The sequence below is a fragment of the Mchenga conophoros genome, linkage group LG17 (assembly GCF_057382185.1).
Source record: "Mchenga conophoros isolate Kocher_MC1m ecotype Shallow Benthic linkage group LG17, M_conophoros_male_GT1.1, whole genome shotgun sequence".
NCBI classification, from domain to species: Eukaryota; Metazoa; Chordata; class Actinopteri; order Cichliformes; family Cichlidae; genus Mchenga; species Mchenga conophoros.
The window spans coordinates 28,403,270-28,424,270 of NC_140542.1; the positions used below are offsets into that span (position 1 = coordinate 28,403,270).

The following is a 21,001-nucleotide window of genomic DNA, read 5'->3' on the forward strand; positions in this document are numbered from 1 at the left end:
CCACGAGCTAACCGCTCAAGTGTGTTACTCCCTGTGAGACAGAGTTTATTGCCCTTTTGGTGGGTGAAAAACATCCCTGTTTTCTTAACAGCAAGAGACGATGAAGCCTTACTTTTATGATCCCATCCAACAGTTGAGTCTTAGGTGTGTGTGTGTGTGTGTGTGTGTGTTTTTGTGTGTGTACTAAATCATGTCCACTGAGAGCAACAAACAGGGGACTGAGACATATGTGAGGTGGGGTATGCTGAGGTGTTTGTGCGCACACTAAACACAAATAAAGACATAAATACACACACGCGTGCACACATAGACACCAAAGAGAGGGGGGAAGAAGAAAAAAAAGAATGAAGCCACTGACCATTAATTTCACTGCTTGTTGAGATTTACGCCCTGGAGAGAAATCATCATCACAGGCACAGTATCACCAAGGAGACTGCACTCAGGATCAAACCTCATTCACTCACCCACACAAACACGTTTATACAGAAACGCACAAGAGCAGCCAAAGCCACGCGGTTCAGATGCCTTTATGTCATCTTTACTGGACTGCTTTGATATGTTTACCCTGAAATGTATTAACGAGCTCCGGCTCCCCGTTTAGCGCTGAAATATGCACAAGCTGCCAAGCAAATGTTCTGACCGCTGACCTCCTTTATAATCAATATTCTTGATCTTCTGAAAATGACGTTTGTACTACTTTGACACTTTTATTATCAAGCCAAAGAGAACACCACATGTATACTGTAGCATAGATGTGTTGTGAAGTGACTGCAGTGAGACGTCCTTCACTTCTTCTAATTTTCTTAGCCATTTAGGCATTCATTTAGATTCATGCTGTCATGTGTGGACCACACAACTAGAACACCAATGTGACTTTTCAGAACTGCATTTGTGTTTTTGCCCTCCATCTTTGTACGTTTCCACGCAAAAGAGTCCATAAAAGACCAGAAGAAGCCCATACACAAAGTGTTACTGAGAAAATCTTTGCTTTTATGCTGCATGGGAAGAAATGAGGACAAAGGAAGCTTTTCTTGCAAACCAGAAGACTGATACTCAATGCAACTAGCAGTGCATGGAGTTTATGGAGAGTATTCTGGGACTTCATCTTTTCAAGGGTGACAATGTGTGTATCTGAGCATAGACATTTTGGTGATCGTGGAGGGGTGGGAGCGGGGTTACAAAATGGTGCCCTGTACTGAACAAGAAAAAGAAGAAACTGAGGAGGGGGGAAGAAAACAAAACAACAACAACGGACAAGGGAGAGAGAATGAACTGAGCTCAACGGTGAGGGCAAAAAATCCAAATTATCTATGACACTCCAATTTGGCATGTCAGAGGACAGCAGCGTCGTATGTAAGAAGGAACGTAGGGAAAGAAGAAGAAGAAGAAAAGGAGTGTGAAAAAGAGGCAGACAGAGGGGAGGGATAAGAACACAGAGCAATGAAGCTGAAAGGAGAATTTACAATGTGATTGCAATAAATAAGAAGCCCCTATTGTGCCCCTATTGTGTACTTTAAAGAAGAGCTCAGAGTTCACTGTGTAGTAACTGTAGGCTCATGCATTTACTCTGATCTGGACTTCAAGATGACAAGCAGTGTGCTAATGTGAAAGACTTGCTGAGAAAATGTGCACCGCTGAGCACAGAATGGCAAAGGAAAGCAACGTCAAGAGGAAAGCACTGACAAGCTGCGTCGTGCAACAACGGGGCTGAAACACAGCTTTCACGTGGAGCCAAAATTATTCAGTCGCTGCAGCAAAATACAGCATGTGTTTAAGTGTGTGTGTGCGGTTGGGTCAGCAGTGATCTTTAAAGATCAAACTAATCAATAGCCAGTCTCTGTTTGCAGTCTATAACTTAAGCCCCACTGCACTGTACAAAGTGGCGTCCAACCCACCCCTCCCCCCTCACTTGAGTTTTTAACATTTAGTAGGGGGTATTTGAAAAATTGTCAGACTTTGCTAAGAACTTAATCTAAGTGGAATAAAATGTAAATGCAGCTCCTGTATACTCAAAAAAAGAAAGGGGGGGAATAAGCTCGCAAGCTGTTTTCATGGGGAAGTGGATTCAGGCACTAATGCCATCCAAAAGATTTAATGCAGCCCAAATAAACATCATCTCCAAGCATGCCTACTTAAAATGCAGCCCTTACTTTGAAGAAAAAAAATATCTAATGGCAGATCTGATGTGGCAGGGAAACAATGCCATATTTTTGCAAACATCTCTCTCTCCCCTTTAATTCGGATTTCAAATAAATCTGTTTAGCGTTCGGTCTAAAGAGGGAAAAGAGCAGTGACGTGTTCTGCAAAGCTGTGATGTCCAGTGTGTTTTTGCTCTCTTATCTTAGGGCTGAATTTGGCTCCCTGTAACAACTGAAACACAGATGCGTGACAGCATGTTTGTCTATGTGAAAGTGCTTGTGTAGGAGTGATTGTAGGAGTGAACCTGTGGCAGTCTAACTATGCCACCTCCACATAAAAACTGATCAAAGCATATGTCATCTCAGAAAACAGGCAAAAAGACCCAGTGGCAGTTTATTGAAGTCAGAAGACACACAAAAACTTAAGTTTGTAAGATCTTCTGCAGTGGGACCAGCCTAAGTGAACGTCAGCGGAAGGTGAAAAAAAATCAATGTAATTTTTAACATTTTGATGTTTAAGAAATAACATCTTTAATAAAATGATCAGTGTTCTGCTCTACCAGGTGTAACAATTGAGCTTAACATCCAGGCATCCATGAAAACGGAATTTATGACATTTAACGGAGTTAGAAGTTAGCAGGGAGTTAGCTCGCTAGCTTCTTTCTAAATACAATATAGCATGTCCTGACTGCGGGGTTTTGGAAACAAATTAAAACGTACAGCTCTGTTATCACTTCCAACATAAATGAAGACAGAAAACTAAACAGCAGTGACGTTTGTAGGGTTACTGAAGTTTGGCTAGCTGGTATATAATGATGTGCTACGTGACTGCTAGCGACACAGGTATGTTAGCATAATATAAACAAGCTAACTTTTTTCCCACTCGATAAAAGTTAACGTGAGTTTTCTCGGTGGTCAGAAACAAATGTAATCGCATGGCAGGATGCTGTAAAAGGACCAAACTTCAGCCAGGAGAACAACTGAGATAATCCATCCACAATACGAGGTTAGTCATTCATATACTGCTGCATGGGCTGGGCTGTAGTTACATCCTAAGGTTTTAAAAACTGAGCTTAAATAAATGATTAGCAGTAATAAAAGCCGAGGGAGGTCAACAGTGATCACTGACTGTTTTAGGAGCTTTTTGAGATCAAATAGAAGAAAATACATAACATTAAACATGTTAACAACACAAAAGCCATATTAAACGCAGACTACTTTAGACCCGGAAGTAGGATTCGTCGCGTCATCACTGAACAACCAGATTGTCAGCACTGCAGATACCTTGAACAGTGATTCTTTTTTTCAGGGACTTCTAAAGCACTTCAGATCAAAGATGTTTTCGAGAGCAGGTGAATCGAGGGCAATGTGGCCCGAAGCTGTACGTGACCTCGACAGCCCGGCTGATATGAGAGTTCCTGCCCGACGGGGGAGCCAATAATTAGCGAGGGAGTTATATTTCTCTTTCCCCCTCGCCACTAACTCCAGCTAATTAAACATGACCGGACACATCAAAGGCGTATATGTGCAGACAGGCTTGTGTTTGTCCATCAATTATAGTTTTGTTGTTATCGCAACAAAAACAACTTCAAACCAAGTTTGTGCTCGAAGAGTGTAAACATCAGAGCCTGGTGAGCCCAGGAAAGGGAAAAAAACTGAAAAATCACAGAGTGGTAATGTGCAAAGGGGATTTGAGAAGAAAAAAAAAAAGAGGATGTGGTTCAGCCCATGGGAAGAATATACAGAGTGAGAAGAGGAAAATGATTAAAGTAAAGATTAAAACAGAAATGGGAGGCACAGAAAGGTTAGGGTTTTTGTTGGGGAGAGGAGAAATAGAGGAGGCTCAGGGTAGAGGAGATTTGGCAACTATTCACCATCCTACTCTGTTGGCAGCAGAGGCACAAACTGTTTGCTCACAGCAGTACATGCATCTATTAGTATTGTTCCAGGAGATAATAACTGTGTGTGTGATTGTGTGTGTTCTATGTGTTCCTGGATGTCAATTCTCAGCCAAAAGTGGCTAACAAGTTGTGATGAGGTGACAAATTAACAATATGGAGTGGCAGTATAACATGTATGTGGAAATAAGCGTTTGTCTGTGGGTGTGTCAGGCTAATAAATGAAGGAGTCTCTGTAGATGTGCCTGCTTTTCTCAATTGTTCCTCTGAGCTACTTAGCATGTGTAGTGCATCGTCACACTTTGGGTAAAAGCTGTTTACTGTTAGCTTTTCTCTACTAATGACCGCCTGCATGCGGGGTTACTTACACCCTCGGTAAACTGCATGACTCTGTGTGGACATCAGTCATACTCTGTGCTGCCGCCCACCACCATCACCACAACCACCACCGCCGCAGGTAAATTCAAAACCTGTGGGGAACTCGGCATTGAAATTTGGGCACGACAACACCACTAAAGGATCGCACATCAGATTGTTAGCAAACGCTAAACGCTCACTGCATTTGACATTTTGTCTAATTGAGATCAAACTGTATGCTATGTTTGTAACTATAAACTACCCCTATAGTCCATGTTATCACAGCTGTAGTCATGTCAAAGCAAGCATGCAATCTGCCCGTTCCAAACAGGCATTATTTGAGGGGCCACTGTAATAGTGGTGTTAAATGTCAGCAGTGTAGAAACACCAGAGGCCACTGCGCTAACAAGACCACAGCTCCCTAACAACTACAGCCTTCATTAGTCTCAGATGCAGAACTACCAAAGGCTAACAAAACATTACATAGTAGGAGAATGCTAAACCTATTTCAATCTAGTTTTTTTTTTCGTTTGTTTGTTTTTCTGGAGTATGAACAGGGAACCCAACTGTTGATAATGTGCAATGAAAGAAACCTTTTGGGAAAACACACTGAGAACTGAAAATCAGTAGAACAGAAGATAACCTGGGAGAGGCGGGACTTCATCAGGGAATAAGAGGAATATAAGCACTCCATGTCTTCCTAATTCAATTTCTGACTCCCAACCTCTGTCTAACTGTACATCTGGTATACATCCGGCCACCACTAAGATTAATAAAATGACTTAATGAATGTCACAAAAAGATAAATTACCATAGGCTTTGGAAGCAGTACAAGCATCAGCAAATACTCTCTCTTTAAGGGAAATTCTGCTGGAAAAGGGAGCATTTTAAGAAACTGCAGCGCTATCGCCAGCCTTTCTGGGAACTTACTCTGCATACACCCCTGCACATTCAGAGAGAGAGAGATTCAGCCAGAAAAGGGGTTTAAAGAAACTACATTTCTATAGTTGGCCTCAATCGAAGTATGCTTATACACACAGCCTCCTGCCTGTCGCCCACTTCTACCATTAGCTTTATCTGGCTGAATTTAAAGCTGAGAGCCCAATCTCCGTTCGGATTTTGAATAGATTTTGCAAGGCTTGTTCTTCCCTTTATGCCCCCGACTGTCCTCTGGGAAACATAGAAAAAGAGGGAAAGGGAGGGGGAGGGAAGAGATGCTGATCGCTGACACAGCCACTGAGATAGCCTCTCTGTTGTTGGTAAGGGATATAAAGAAATGTAATGAGAGGAGAGGTAGATGCAAGGCGATGCTGAGATGGGGATAAAGGTGCAGGTGTGCCGACATTATGCTGGGGTAAGCTGGTGAAGGATTACTTCTTCAAGTCTCTCCTCTTTATGGCCTTTATTTGCCGTTTACTTATTCAGATCATTTGGAGCTACCTTCCTTCTCATGCCAGGGTACACAGACACACGCACAGATAAATGGTAGCTTTGTGAAGGCAGAGGAAAAGGCCAGAGGGAAAAGAAAAGAGGAAACGGTTGGTCGAGATACGTATGACCTCAATGAAGCAGGAGACAGGTGTTTAGAAACTTTTTAAAGGAAGCAAGCAACATACAACTGGCATGAACCGCTGACACAAAAATACTAATGGCGTGTGGAAGGTTACAAGCGGATTGTATGTGTGTGTGAATGTCAGTAAGTGCTCAGCTCTTCCAGTTTCGAAGTCTCACAAGGACTGAATGTCTCTTTTTATAATGGCTGCTGATTTCTGCGCCTGTACGTCCTTGTGGTTAAACCTAAAGCCAGGATGATGTCGATGTGTAGCAACTGCTGTGTTGTCAAGGGAACCATTAGCACAGAGACCAGAGTCGCACGCACACAAAAACTGCATTGATCTTGGTGATTTATGGGCATTTTCTACGCAAATGATTCCTTGTCAAAACCCCTACACATGGCATGGATTGCAAAACGCTGCAAGAGTTGATACATGCACTACTAGTCTATATATTTGATGTATGTATGGCGGAGAAACAAAGATAAATACGCATCCGTCTCTCAACCTGTTAATATGTTATGAATCAACAGAATAGGATCAATCTGACCATCAATAAACCATAGGCACCCGAAGCCATTTCCTCAGGCAGGCTCATCTGTGATTCATCTGACACACGGTGAAGGACACGGAGTATAAACCATTTTTAGAACTGTACACTATCAAGAGCAAACTGCAGCACAGAAAACTGCAAGACGACCCAAACAAATTATAGTATTATTCCAGGTGCAAATGTCAATAAGACATTTATTTCAGGAGTGCTTCAGAAGGAAATGGCTTCAGAATTCTCCCAACTGTGAGCATAATATATTTGCTGATAAGAAATGTGACACTATTAATTTTGCCTCCGATGCCAACTGCGTGTCATTTTTGCTACAGTGTCAACCAATGTTCGCGTTTAGGTAAGCGCCTAGCAACCCAGCAGCTCAGAAGGCAATGCAGCATGAGGATTTGGGCGTTTGTGTGTGTTCAAAGTGAGCGAATGAAACTAGCAGCATTAAAACAAAACCCTATTAACCTTCTTAAAATGACCCAGAGATGCCACGCCTATCACTTCACCTTACAAATATCATCTCAGGATCATGTTTAAGTTTCGCACTTTTGTCTATTGCTTTGATTACCAGCATCCAAGAAAGATCAAAAGGTATTCATATATTTCATCAGCTCTGTTCTGAGTTTTAAACAGCAAGCCCTATTTTTGAATTTCAATCAGTCAGTCTGCTCTTATTATCATTTTCTTTATTTGCCATATCTGAATATCCCTGACAGCGCTGCATAGACAGGTGGGATATAATAACAAATTCAAACAAGCTGGAAGGCAAACAATAAGAAGCCAAACAATAAGACGAGTAGTGACGTGTTTATTGACACAGCCGCTGGCTATCTGGCTGGCTGCCTCGGGTATTCACAGCCAGACCAAAATCCAATATGTAGTTTGGCTATTTTCCTTTTAAGTGAGATGGACCAGTACAAGTAGAGAAAGGGCAAATAAAGACACGACAAAGACAACCGAAGCCTCCCCCCCCCCCCCCCCCCTTCCTTTTCCTGCTGCTTCTATTCCTTATGAAACACATCCAGTCTTCTGTCCTTAGGTTCAGTAATAATTCAAGGAATGTGTCTATGAATGTGAGCACTCACACTGATACTCCATGTCCTATACCTTCATTTTGCCCAACTCTGTTTAAAAATCCAGAAGCAGCAAAATGTAGTGTGGGAATAAAAAGAAGTGGAGTGTAGAGAAAGACAATAAGAGAGTGCATTATACCATTGCCCTCACTGACGTGGAAGAGCACTGCAGTGCCCTTCATGTAGGGGATAGGCTAAACGGATTCAGTGGGTCCCTGTGTGCACCGTGTTGCAGTCTTAGCACAGTTTGCACGTTATACTTATCAGGGTGGACGATGAAGTTGCAATTTCATCACACTGACTCGCACACACACACTAAACACAAGGTCGCCCTTGTAAACGAGTTGTGACCATAAAGCAGAGAGAAGGTTTCTACCTCTCTCTCCATCTCCATTCAAGCCCATTTATCTCCCCGTCTGCGATGGCGCGAATGCACCGTAATTCACTACTTTCAGGGAACAAAGAGGCAGAGCGGTACTTAAATTCCAAACTGCTGCAAAAGTAAAAGCTGGACTCCGCCTGTGACACCAATTAGTCCAATATAATGCAGACAAGCTTTTGTGGGCAACAAAATTTATGGTCAGAAGTTAACTAAAACCAAGAATAATAGCATTATGCTCATAATGTGGGATTCAAGCTTGAACTTTTCCTCTCTTTTTTTTTTTGGGAATTGCAAACTTGCATGGTTTGCAGAGGTCATGCAGCTAGAGCTATTGGTTTGTTTGTTTTTTCAAGTAAGAAACTTATCTGCTATCAGAACCGAAACAAAATAATCGCACTGAGATCGGATTGGTTTTAAATATCTATGTCAAATTTAAATACAACATTAACACTTTGTGCTTCCTTTCAGATTTATTTTACTGTCATCTCTTAAATGAAAACCATTAAAAACGCCATATGGGTCGTTCGCTACTCTTTGCTAATAAAACACACTCGTGTGCAACCGCTTTTGGCAACAAGCTACCATATGATAGGAGAAGCATTAAATATTTCTTGTATGGATATAGTCCAAACTGGTCATGCTGCTAGGCTAGTGCCAGAGTTATGAATGGATGGGGACAGATCCTGTCTGTGGTTATGAAGCAGCAGTAATCTGGATATGGGGCTGCCTTCTGCAATCATGGTTTGTTTAACTACAGTATGTGATGGGGAAAAAGGACCTGAGGGCCAGTTCACCGTCCCCACCGTCTGTCTCGCTGACCAGGAAACCACACCATGAATTATTCATCGTGTATACTTCTTCTCCATCTCTCACGCTCACACGCGCACACGCAGCACGAGTATGCCGAAGTATGACAAAGAAACTCGAGTCAAAAATAGATAGCAAAGGCAAGGCCAATATAAACAACAGAACAGTTGTGGGGGGGCAGTTGTGTGTGAGAGAGCACAAGAGAGGAGCAGACATGGTCAAAGGCTGTGAGATCCAGCACTTGTGTAATCGACCTCTCGCCAAAATAATTCAAGCTTGATCGGAAATCAATGTGAGAGCATGGAAGACGTGAAGAAATTCGATGGTGTCCTGCGGCGCTGTGTGGCAAAATAGGACATATAAAAAAGGGGTCAGATCCACGAAGGGGTTGTATGTGTGAGGAATGCTAAATTAAGTGGTCACAGTTGCAATGATCACAGATGTACAGGGACAAATAGAAAAGGCACACTAAGAAACACTTCAATAAACCAATTGCCACAGTGTGCCTTTATACGCTAGCAGAAGGCAAAAATCCTCTTGATATTACAAAGGCATTGGGTTTATTAGCATTTAATCAAAATGCTCACCAAGAACAGTTATTAAAGCAGAGAGATCTGCACAGGCAGGCATTAGCAAGGCATCTGTGCTGCCACGCTGGCACAGTGACTCATCAACGCTCCACAACACAACCTCCTGCAGGTCTGAAGGCAGCCTTTGCCAACCCCCACCCATGGCAGCCTGATGCACACAGTGCTCGTGTCACAAGGTGGAAAATGCGGGTGGGGGGTTTGGGGGACCTCTTTTAGGCACGAGGGGGCCACGTTTAGGACCGCATGCGACACCACGTGAAACCAAGGGAATGAACCCCTACACAGAAACTGAAGTAAGTGCTCTGTGTGTGTGTGTCTGTGTGTGTGTGAGCACTTTGGAAGTTAAAAAGCTGGTTCATTTTTCAAATTTCTTTTGCTAAAATTACTGATATCTTCCTATGTTTTCAGCTATTTTTTATTGTCAAATACAGCTCAAGTACAAGATGAAAATAAGGCTTCTCTTAAACTGCAAAGTATCTAGTAATTCAAGCTCAGAAGAAAGAAGATGTGCAATCACTTGGAATAATGATGTGTAGCTTTTACTGTGTGTTATTTCAGGTTTAGTCAAACAGAAAGCAATTCATCCGAGTGAATAAAACTGTAGTATTTGAATGCTGTATCTATTGTGGATGGTTACTGAAACTATGGTAGGTACTTTGGTTTCCCAAGAAGTCGCCAGGGAGGATGGCACAGACGTTATGTGGGACGCCCTGCCTGGCACAACCCTCGCTTTTCTCCAGGCTTTGGCTCTGGCAATACACATGGTTGTGACCACTGATATTGGGTGTGTGTTTCCTTATTCACCTCAGGTTAATCTAGAGTATGATTTTTTTTTTTTTTTGGCAGAGAGGTTACACACTACGATAGGGACCTTTTTTATGTCAATGTGCATGTTTTTCTCAACTTGATATATGTGAGAAAAGGCTATTAAAATGTATGCAAAACAGAGGTAAGTGTTATTGAGTAGGCAGTCAGCGGTATACACTAGATGAGAACACCCAGACTGAATGAGGTCAATAGAAGTGACAGTATACGTAGGCAGAAGAGAGCATCACATATTACTGTCCACTTAGCCTGCTCTTATCCCTGCTCAAACACGCCATCCCTGCACCCCCCTCCCGTCTTATTCTTGCCTCCTCTCCCACCTGGTGAGGCAGTTATGCAACACCAACAGTTCCAATCAGGGATCCTTTCTGTGTTGATTACTCCAAACACACTGAAAGATAAAATAAAAAGAAGAAGAAAAAAAGAACACAAGTAGATGCGTTTTAACAGAAACAAATGGTTCAATCCTCAGAGCCTAAGAGCTAGTAGCCTTAAAATACAATGCATCATCTAATGTATCAAGCAGATGATCACACGGCAGCCATCTCACTGGAATGATCACTGGGCCTGCAGCATTTTAATGAGCCACCGAGATGGTTCAAATATTATTTCACTAACTAATATCTTGTTTATTAACACTACAACTCTAAATATATCCCAAGACTAGCTGAGTCATCCCAGAAAACCAACGTCAATGCAGTAAAATTCTTCCGTTCCCCTGCCTCCTGGTTAGGTTGAGCTTTTGAAGATGCCACGCAAAAACAACAAAGAAAAATCAGCGACTCGTGAATTGACTTTTTTCCCTTTTTTTTGTCAATGGAAGGTGGGAGGTGAGACAAATTAAATGGAAGACATCAGAAAAGAAAAAGGAAATGTCTGGGGAGTGCTGTTTACCGATGCATTTTTTTTTTTTGCCCCTGCTCAGAATTCTATGCTGCTGTTTTGGTCCCACGCTGGGAACGGGAGCAGTGTCTGTCAGAGATTAACACTACACAGAGTATGAGGAAGGGAGAGGGATAAAGGAAGACAGAGCTGATAAACACAAAAGTCTTCTTTTTATTTTTATTTTTTAAACAAGGGGAATCAGAAAGCGCAAGAAATCTTTTTCTTTTTTTTAAAGAAAACAACTGAGAGACACAGAGGCAAATCTGTGACGATGGTGGCAGCGGTAGTTGTAGTGGTGAGGGGGTAAATAGACTAAGATGGAAGCCAAGGCCTCTCCCCTCACTGGGTGCCACATTAATTATGCATGTCTGTATCAAGAGAAATTAAAACATAGCCGTGTAGCAGTTTAAAGATAAATTGAGGAAAGGAGGGGGTAGAGGGAAATGGGCGTTAAGCAGAGAAAAAGCTGGGAGCAAATGTCAGGCAAAGATTTCAAACTGGACGCTGAAGACAAGAAAGGATTTATTTTATTTCTTGAAAGGGGACCAGAAGAGTGGTACAACAGAAAAAAAGAGACAGAGAGCACTGCGTGCTCATTCCAGCAACCAAACTCAATTTCAAGGCCACAAAGAGAAAGAAATAGCTAATTAGAGCAAAAAGCGGAGGTGTCGGAGTGAGAGAACGTAGTGGCCACTGAGTCAACATATCGTTAGTTCAACAAAGCCCTAGAAAACTAAAATTGGCTGTCGAGCAGCGTAAGCAGGAAAAATATTTTATGAATGCAAATGACTGCGGCACCGAGACCCAAAATCAAATGGTATTCACGTGAGGCCACCTTAGGAGGAGCCTCAAAAGCCGCTGCAATCAGATGCTATTCAGAGATGAACCAACAGCAGAATCTCATGCTAATGAAATCAAATGATCCACATTCACGTTGGAGTGAGACACACCTTAATAACCAGTTTCATTTAGACTCGCTGCGATCTGCAGGGATGGGAAAGATGGAGAAAAAGATGGATTCAAGGGCAAGGACCAGTTCTTCGTTCTGTCTATCATCGGTTTAAATTCTGTAGCTACTCACTTGCCTCAATAAAGCGACTCCATTTCCTGTCACCTCTTCATTCCAGCTTTCTCTCACATGTGTTCTCTAACAGCTAGATGTGCACTTGAGCCAATTTGTTCACCGAAATGTAACGATTTTTTTCCCCCTCAAGGTATTCAAGAGACATCATGAGACTGCGTCATTAAAATACTTTTCTACTCAGTGATTCATCATCTACTAACTTTCTTTCTAATAAGTGACAGCTTTCGTATGTGTGAATGCTTAACTCTATTGTTAGCTAATTGAATGTGTCCCTCTCAAGAGTTTGACTGGGTTTGTGTTCATATTAGCCCAAACAGGAGGTCGGTGCAGCCAGCCAAACAGCCGGCCCCCACACTGGGCTCGAGACTCATTATATGGCTCGGTCTTTCCTGCTAACTCCCACCTACCTGTGAAAAACTTGCTGACACCACCAATGACTGGCAAGGGAGAAAATGTGTGTCAGAGTGTGTGCACGAGCTTGTATGTATGGATGGATGAGGTTATGTACATGATGGCAAATCCTCAAAGTCCATTTTTCTTCCCCAACCAAAATAAGCATTTCATGTCTTAAAACAGCTTTGATAGGCAGCTGACTTTGGCATCATTTGGGCATACAAATGTCCACGGTGTCAATGAACCAGATGCGCGCACACACACACACACACGGTTGGACAGAGAGTGCAGGAAAGCACCAAAACAGCACACCTGCACTGCAGCTTGATGGTAAAAATGTTCAGATGTGGGGAGTTTAAAAAAAAAAAAAAGGGGGGGGGGGGGGGGGGGGGGGGGCGCCATATGGATATGTGAACGAGGTTAAAAACTCTATTTTCATTCCAGGGGGACTTTAATTTAATCTGTAAAGAAAACGTAATCTCCGAAGACCGTGTGCCTCTTGTAGATTTAATCATACATGCATCTGTAAAAACAATAAAAATTCAGATCATATACTTGCTCCTCGACTTCTGCGCTTCTGTTACCAAATTCCCCAGTTGTTTGCATCACTTTTTCAACAGTCCAGGCATTCTGAAAAATCTAGGTTTCTCAAACGCATACAAACACACACACGGGTCCACCTGTGACGGTGGCTACTGGCTCCATTTTCATTACAATTAAACATCAGAGGACAGTGGCGTTAGCCACACTACGCAAAAAAAAAAAACCCCTTTAAGACTGAGATAAGAATAGAGAGGAGTAGTTTAAAAAAAAAAAAGAGAGAGGAGAGACTGTGTGTGTGTGTGTGTGTGTGTGTGTGTGTGTGTGTCCTGGATAAGTGGTGGCAGGATTATAGCTAGTTCCATCATGGCTTTGGTCCGTTCACTGCCTCCTATAAAAACCTATTAGCATGTGAATGAAGAGGCACACAGTGGATGGAGTTTTCTAAAGCCCAGGAGCACTGATCCACTATCAGGTGAGTTTTCCGTAAACTGGAATAAGCATTGGAGGATGGTGTGTGTGTGTGTGTGTAGGTGCTTTTGAGGGTAGTGGATTGGGATTGTGTCCACTTCTGTCAAAATTCTTGTTGAGATTTGCCAACACTTTAATGCACCTGTAATAAAGCTCATTTGGGAGTAAACAATTTAATCAGCTTATTAAAGCTAGTGGCCCTATCTATGGACAAACTGCCTTCATATTAGGTTTGACAGAAGGAAGGAAAAACTTGGATTTTTCGATAGCAGAATTCAGCTAAAAGAGCTGCTCTCCCATCTGCTGTTTAAAGCACAACACACATTCTTCTCACATCTCTGAACCAAAATGATCTTATGTTCAAAGTAAAGTAAAACTAAAGTGTGAGTGTGAAACTAAAATGCTGCAAAGTGGATACTGAAACTCAGACTGTGAATAAGAGAGCGAAACAGAGGAAGTTAAGCGCCAGAACAGCAGAATATCAAAAGTGCCCAACATGGAGCTGGGCTTTGAAACAATAAGAACTGGGGCCAAAATGTTCCACTTCATTGCTTACCTCCCTTTGCAGCACCAGCTCTTTGGTGAACAGCATGGCCTCGTCACTAAAGGGTTCAGCCACCTGCACGCCTCCGGGCGTATTCCGGGAACTGCGTGGACATTCAATACCTGGCCAAAGACAAAACAGTTGCAGGAGTTAAAGGTGAGCACAGCTGCTACTCAAAAGAACAGCAAGATGCCATAAATTGGTTTAACATTATTTGGTTCGCAGAGCCAGAACAATAAGATAAAATTTTTTTAAAAAGGCATGACTGAGTCAAATTATCATTTGGAGGAAAAAAGAAGGAAAAACCCATCAAATTACATCCACATTTTCCAGCCGCTCCTGACAGCTTAGACCACATTAAGCACGTTCCTCGTCCCTCTTAAAAAGGTCAAAAATTGTTTGGCTGCTCAATTGTACAAATGCACGTCAGAGGAAAAACAGAGATTAACCAGCGGCACTATGATCTGCGCTAAATGGATAATTGGTTGTCAGAGGTCATACCTGAGTGCATGAAGCACTTCTGTAGAAAAACATTTACACTAATAAATTTTTGTCTTTGGATCCTATGACATGAACTTTACTATATTTCCAAAGGCTTCTTTGTTGTTGTTTTTTTAAATAGAAGAGAGAAGGGAACGAATAAGCCTGAGAGCAGAGGTGAAGGGAAAGAGCAGGTATAAAGGTGCTTGTACTGTAGAATATCTACATCAACCAGTATGAAACTAAAAAGATATGTATGCATGCAACAGAGAATTTATGTATTTAAAGGTGCCCCAGAAACGGCCTTCAGTTCATGAGTATGCGAGGATCTTAAAAAAATTTTTAAAAAAAAGGCTCGGTTCACATACTGAATTATACATGTATAACCTGTACTGGAGAAGATATGTTTCATTGACTGAGACGCCTCCTCCTCTTTTTATTCCCTTTCATACATGATGATGTGAACGCTCATGGAATCTCTTTCAGATGAAGATTCAAATGGAAACGGTGAATATAAAAACACAACAGCTTTATTTATTTATTTTCGTATTCGTTTGCATCCAGTTTTCTCCAAATACTTCAATTAATAAGCAATTAGTGTCACTTAACCACTAAAACAAGCAGGTTGGTGCTCTATTGTTTTATGCAGAGTAGCCTAATGATAGATTCGGTTGGGAGTTCAACCTTCGAGCGCTGTGCTAATAAAGCAACAGCTCTCTCCTACGGTCTTTTCTTCCCTCTTTGACTCAAGGTTTAATTTAATGAGCTTCACTCGAGTGACAGATATACTGCCTCAGGATGGACTCACAAATACATGACAGAAGAGTAAAATCAGATGTGCTAGGGAATCCTGGTGACTTAGTGCTCAGCGTTGGCCATCTCCCTCTAATACTATCCTGGGATTTGAATCTCACTCCTCGTCCTCGTAAGTATTATTTATGGTCTCCTTGTGTTCCCTTGGAGAACTTCTGAATGATGATGTATTTCTATAAGAGGCATTTGAGATTCGCAGAGGTATATGCTGCTGAGATTGTGTGCAAAACTGAAGGGGGGGAAAGTGTGTATGGAACAGAAAAGCTCATGTGTGTTAGATTAAGGGAGGAATTGCATACGGTGAATAAAGCCTTCAAATTTAAAGATTTATTATATCCATTTTTTTATAAATGTTTTCAAATTCATATATACAAAAATGCATTATTTCAGAGACTATTTGTTTTTAAATATGCAATCAGCAGCTACTTTATTAGGTATACCTGCTTAAAAGCTAGTTAATATAAATATGTAGTTAACGTATTTCTTGATGCAGACACGGTCAAGAAAGGGGATTTAAGTGACTTTGAACGTGACATGGTTGTTGGTGCCAGATTAGCTTGTATGAGTATTTCAACGGATAGCTTTGAGCTTATACGAAAACAAAAGTAAGTGCAATAACTACTTGTTACAGCCAAGGTAGGCAGAAGACCAGCTTGTTGCAGCAGCAGCAGAAGACCACTCCTGAATAAGAACAGTCTCACCAAGATTGGAAAAATGTTGGCTTGTCTGGTAAGTCTTAATTTCTGCTGCAGTATTCAGATGGTCAGAATTAAGCATAAACAACATGAACGTATGAATCCATCTAGTGTTGTATCAGTTCCCACTGAGGGTGGTGGTGTAAAGGTCTGCATGAGTATTGTTGCTGATAATGTCCATCCCTTTAAGACCACAACACACCCTGAACATAGCACGTCACAAAGCTCACATTATCCAACCTGGTAGAAAGTTCTATCTAATAAAGTGGTCAGTGAGTTTATATTTTTCCTACCTCTACCACTTAAAGGTGGCGGTAACACATAGAGAAGCTGTTTTTGGACTACTGTTTAACAATAAAAAAAGAAGAATGTGTTTCTCTGCTAACTACCAGACCCCAGACCAATAAAACGTGTGGGCCACAGCGAGAGCCATTTAACAGCTTTTAAAATGAACAAAATTACATCCAGCGTGAACTCCACCAGCTTAAGATAGCATGCTGCAAGTCTATCGCAACTATGGCCAATTATATTAGAGGGGTGTTAAGTCTTCAAAGAATAATGATGTTACTTGATATGCACATCCCTAGTTTACAGGGTCATTAATCTAAGACACTATGAACCTATAAAGTGTGTAAACACTGGCTACTGCAGTTTATAAGGTTATTTTATTTATTTGTCCTTTCTAAGAAGTCATTATAAACTTTCTAACTGCCAAAAGATTAACATTACTGTTCATGTATAGAAGTAGAAAAAGACTGGACTGAAGGACCAACTGACTTTTTTTTAATCTCATCTTTTTGTTTAGTACTTTCTGTTCCCTGTGTGACCATGTCCCATTTATGAGAACAAGAACAGAAGACATCAGCGCATTCACACTGGCAGGGAAGGGAAAATGGCCCAGGAAAGGCAAAAATGAGGCCACAGGACAGTCAGCACCCAAGGGTTACGAAGAGCTGTTGAGTCAACCTTCTGCAAGACTTAAAGTGTCCAACAGCTAGCTTTAAAGCCAAACAGACACGTGAGAATTTCTCTTTTACAGTGAAGTTTGCATCGTTTCACTGCAGCTCAAATATCATGTTCCTGAGTAATTCAAGGTCATGATGTTTAAATTACAATATACTTGACTGTCAGACAGTTTAAAGCTATGAAATGCCAAAGACTAACAATAAATATATTTAAAATTAAGAAACATCTGGGTTTTTTTTTTAAATTATAGCATACAATAGTTCAGTAGTATCATAGTTGTTGTGCATATTCTCCAAAGTATTTGTCTATTTTCAAACATTAACAAGAACATAAAGAAAATAAAGCCTCCAGTAAAATAGAGAGAAGGAGTAGGAGGAGGAGACACTGATGGCCAAGATCATTTGAAAGTATTTATAGAAGTGGACCAGGACAGGACTTCCACAAGGGACACTGTAGCTACAACACTGCCTGAACAAAGACAGGAGGAGAGGTAAGGGATGCCGGGGGGGGGGGAGAGAAAAAGACAAGAGGAAAGGTTGTTAACAGCTTGCAAATACTGCAAGCCGTTAGCAAAAATTGGTATATGAAATAATTGGAGAGGGAGAGATATTTGAGTTTCTGCTCGAATTGGCCGAAGCTATGATAAGGGCTGGAAATGTAGGGTTTTACCCCCACCCCCCTAGCATAATCCACAGAAAAGACGAAACATTAATGTAACAGACAAAGAAGTCTGGTTTAATTGTATAAGTACACAAAGTACAAGGAATTTCCAGGCATGCAGGGAAGACGATTTCAAACCAACTAAAGAGCTTAAAAAACATTAATACTCAAAGAAAAGCAAACCTCTAACAAGTAGCTAGAATTTCTTAAACACTAATCATGCATCCTGAATGAGAAGTCCCCCTAATCGAGTCAGACGTATCTGCAAACAAATACACACTGCATTGTCCCCTCAAATGACCTAACTGCACTCAATATCCTGCGACTTACTCACACATACTGTAGTCTCCTCCCTGCAGCATTTAGACCGAACCAGGGAGTCACTTAGCATAGCCAATTTTAACCTGCGCCACGATACATAACTCACGCCTGACACCCCGATAAACATCTAGGTCAAACTGCAGGATATCCATCTTATCTCCGAGACAAACAAGACATACACTGATCGTCCTGACATCACACTATATACGAAAGCAAAAAAAAAAACAACAACACACACACACACACACACAGATTCTGCTGTACAGCTGCTCCTCATTATTGCCTGCAGTGCCTGCCTACTTGTCAATCCACCATCAATCATTAGATTTGATGTGTAAGACACGGGCATTGGATTTTGCATTTTTAAATGTCTCAGCCAGACTTTAGAGACAGATCTGGAAGGACTGTTAGTAATGAATGACTGGTTCATTTTGGAACAAATTAACGCACAATTGAATGAGCAGATTAAAGAATTAATTTGTCGTTTCCAAATGCTGCAACTCGACTCGTAAAAGATGACAAGCTATCAGCAGTTTCATTTAGTAATGCTGTGGTTTTGTATCACCCCCAATCCCAGCCCACCCCCCCCCCCCCCGCCTCGCTTCCTCCTCCTTCCCTTCTGCAGAGCTCAGGCTCAGAGACGGGTGGGGTGGCCCTGTGGTGAAGATGTTTTTAATCTGTGATTTGGGGTGAGCAACATGACTGATGAAATACTGCCTGCCCCCTTAGCTAAAAACACCTTTCCTGCTTAGTCATATATATATACACACACACACACACACACACACACACACACACGCTTTAAGCTCCTTTGCCTCGCACCAAAACACTATCCCTCCATCCAGACAGGTCCTCACAAATTCTCCATCATTCTCTGCCACAATCATTCTCCACACGAGGCGCAACTGTTTCTATACGTTCTGCTATAAATCGATAAAAAGGGCTCGCACATAAGATGTATGGAACCAAAGTCAATCTTCTAACCTTGTGGCAGAAACGTACACACGCAAGCTAAACCACTTCAGCTTTCTCTTGACAACTGTTTGTCGTACAACCAAGAAAGATGACAATCTCATTCGTTTAAGCATTAACAGTACTCTCTGTGCCCACTGTCATTTCAGAGAAGAAGAAGAAGAAAAAATAAAAATAAAAATCACGAGTCGCTTACATTAAAGCCAAGATATTAAAACTTCAACATATGTTTGTGTTGCTGTGTGGGCTGTGCATACTAAACAAAATACAACCACAGACTGTAGATCTGAAAAATGAATCCACTGCTCAAGTGCTTTGAACCTGTATTCTTTCCAAGGGGCCGCTGCACTAGTTTAAAATAGCCAGATTAAAGATAGAGCTTGAATTAAAGGCAGATTGTTTATGGTTTAGATCGAATCATTAAAAGCAAAATAAACTGTAAACAGACTTTTGTGTATTTTGTAAAGTGGTTTTGAGCAACAGTTCTCCAGGCTTTACAGCAGATGAGCAGCATCTGAAAGTCATGGCTTTAAGAAACAGGGAAAAAACCTGACACAGGACCTGTCTGTTTATCTTCTGTTTGTTGAAGCATCATCAGAAATGTTCTGAAGGGTGTCTGTCAAGAAGCCAATCTCAACGAAAGAAAGCAGGGAGAAAAAAGGCTGAGGAGTGCCAAATTACACAAGGACGGAACTGAAAATCGGTGGCAATCGATCTTGTGGAGTGATTAATCCAAATGTAAACATTTTTGGTCCAAATAGCCATCAGTAAGTATGGACAACATCAGGAGAGAAGTACAAAAGTGAGGGTCAAATGCCATCTGGTAAACATGGTGGAGGCTCTGTCGCGGTTTGGGGCTTAGAATAGAATTAGGAATGCATAAAAGTTCAGTCAAATGTCTGGAAAGGGCCTAATTGGCAATGATTTAATTTTCAAATTTTGAACTTGCTGCCGATGCAGTGAAAGCAAACCTGGACAATGTAATAGTCATGGATTGACCTCCCCACCCTGGACCTTAACAATGTTAAAGCAGTGTGGAATCAAAAGGCAGCAAACATCCAAAGAAGAGTTGCATATCCTTCAAAAAGCCTTGTAAATCCGTCCTAAAGACTACTTAAATTACAAGAAAGCCTGCCTAAGAGACTTTAAGATGTCAAGGTGGTCTTACCAAATATTGACTTTCCAGTTTGTTAGAACTTATACTTCTATACTTTATTTCTATCTCTTTTCCATTTTCCTAGCAAAATACAAAGAAATGACGTGAGGCTCAAGACTTTTGCACAGTACAGAGAAAATGACTACTTCTCTCCTGATGCATTACCTCAGTAAAAACCCACCCTACTGAGTTTATAGTCTCAGTCTCTAGTTTAAATTCATATTCACTATAGAATAACTTACTTAAAAAAAAAAACCTATTATCCTAACTACAGCAAAATGGATTTGGCAGCTTTGTAAAGGATTAAAGTAACTTATGAGTGATCAGTTTCCTTTGCTTCACATCCCAACCTTGCTCATCGTCATGCTTAAAAAAAACAAACAAACAAGCTGAACACTGTCAAAATGTCACACTTAAAGACTCAAAAACAGGATAAAAACAAATGTGAGGGTCACAGTGGCTACATCTATCTTTTATATAAAGCTAAGCATTTACCCTGCTTTAAATCTTTGTTATAAACCAAGCTAACGACCTTGAACCAATCTCATTCTTCACAGGAAGACATGAAGGTAATAGTGATCCTGTCGTACAGCGTACAACAACAACAAGATTAACGTAATTTCAAAAATGTCAAACTTTAGCTGCGTATTTGTTTAATATGAACACTTAAAAGAATAATTATTATTTCCAAATCATTACAGCTCACCTAAAAGAACCAATCTGGATATATAAGTGACAAATATTATGTACACTGCCAGCATCTAGTAACCTAGTTAAAATTCCTCCCAAAAACTTTACTGTGGAATTCGGTGAGCTTTCAGGTGACTAGAGATCACAGTGGTGGA

General features: G+C 41.2%; 1 protein-coding gene across 1 annotated transcript in view; it reads right to left on the minus strand.

Moving 5' to 3' along the window:
* The window catches only part of snd1 (staphylococcal nuclease and tudor domain containing 1), a 176,454-nt gene that overhangs the window by 99,855 nt on the left and 55,598 nt on the right, over window positions 1-21,001 (minus strand). Inside the window, exon 16 of the mRNA XM_085251073.1 lies at window positions 14,106-14,215. Coding sequence (XP_085107199.1) covers window positions 14,106-14,215 — 110 coding nt within the window. The remainder of the gene's footprint in view (window positions 1-14,105; window positions 14,216-21,001) is intronic.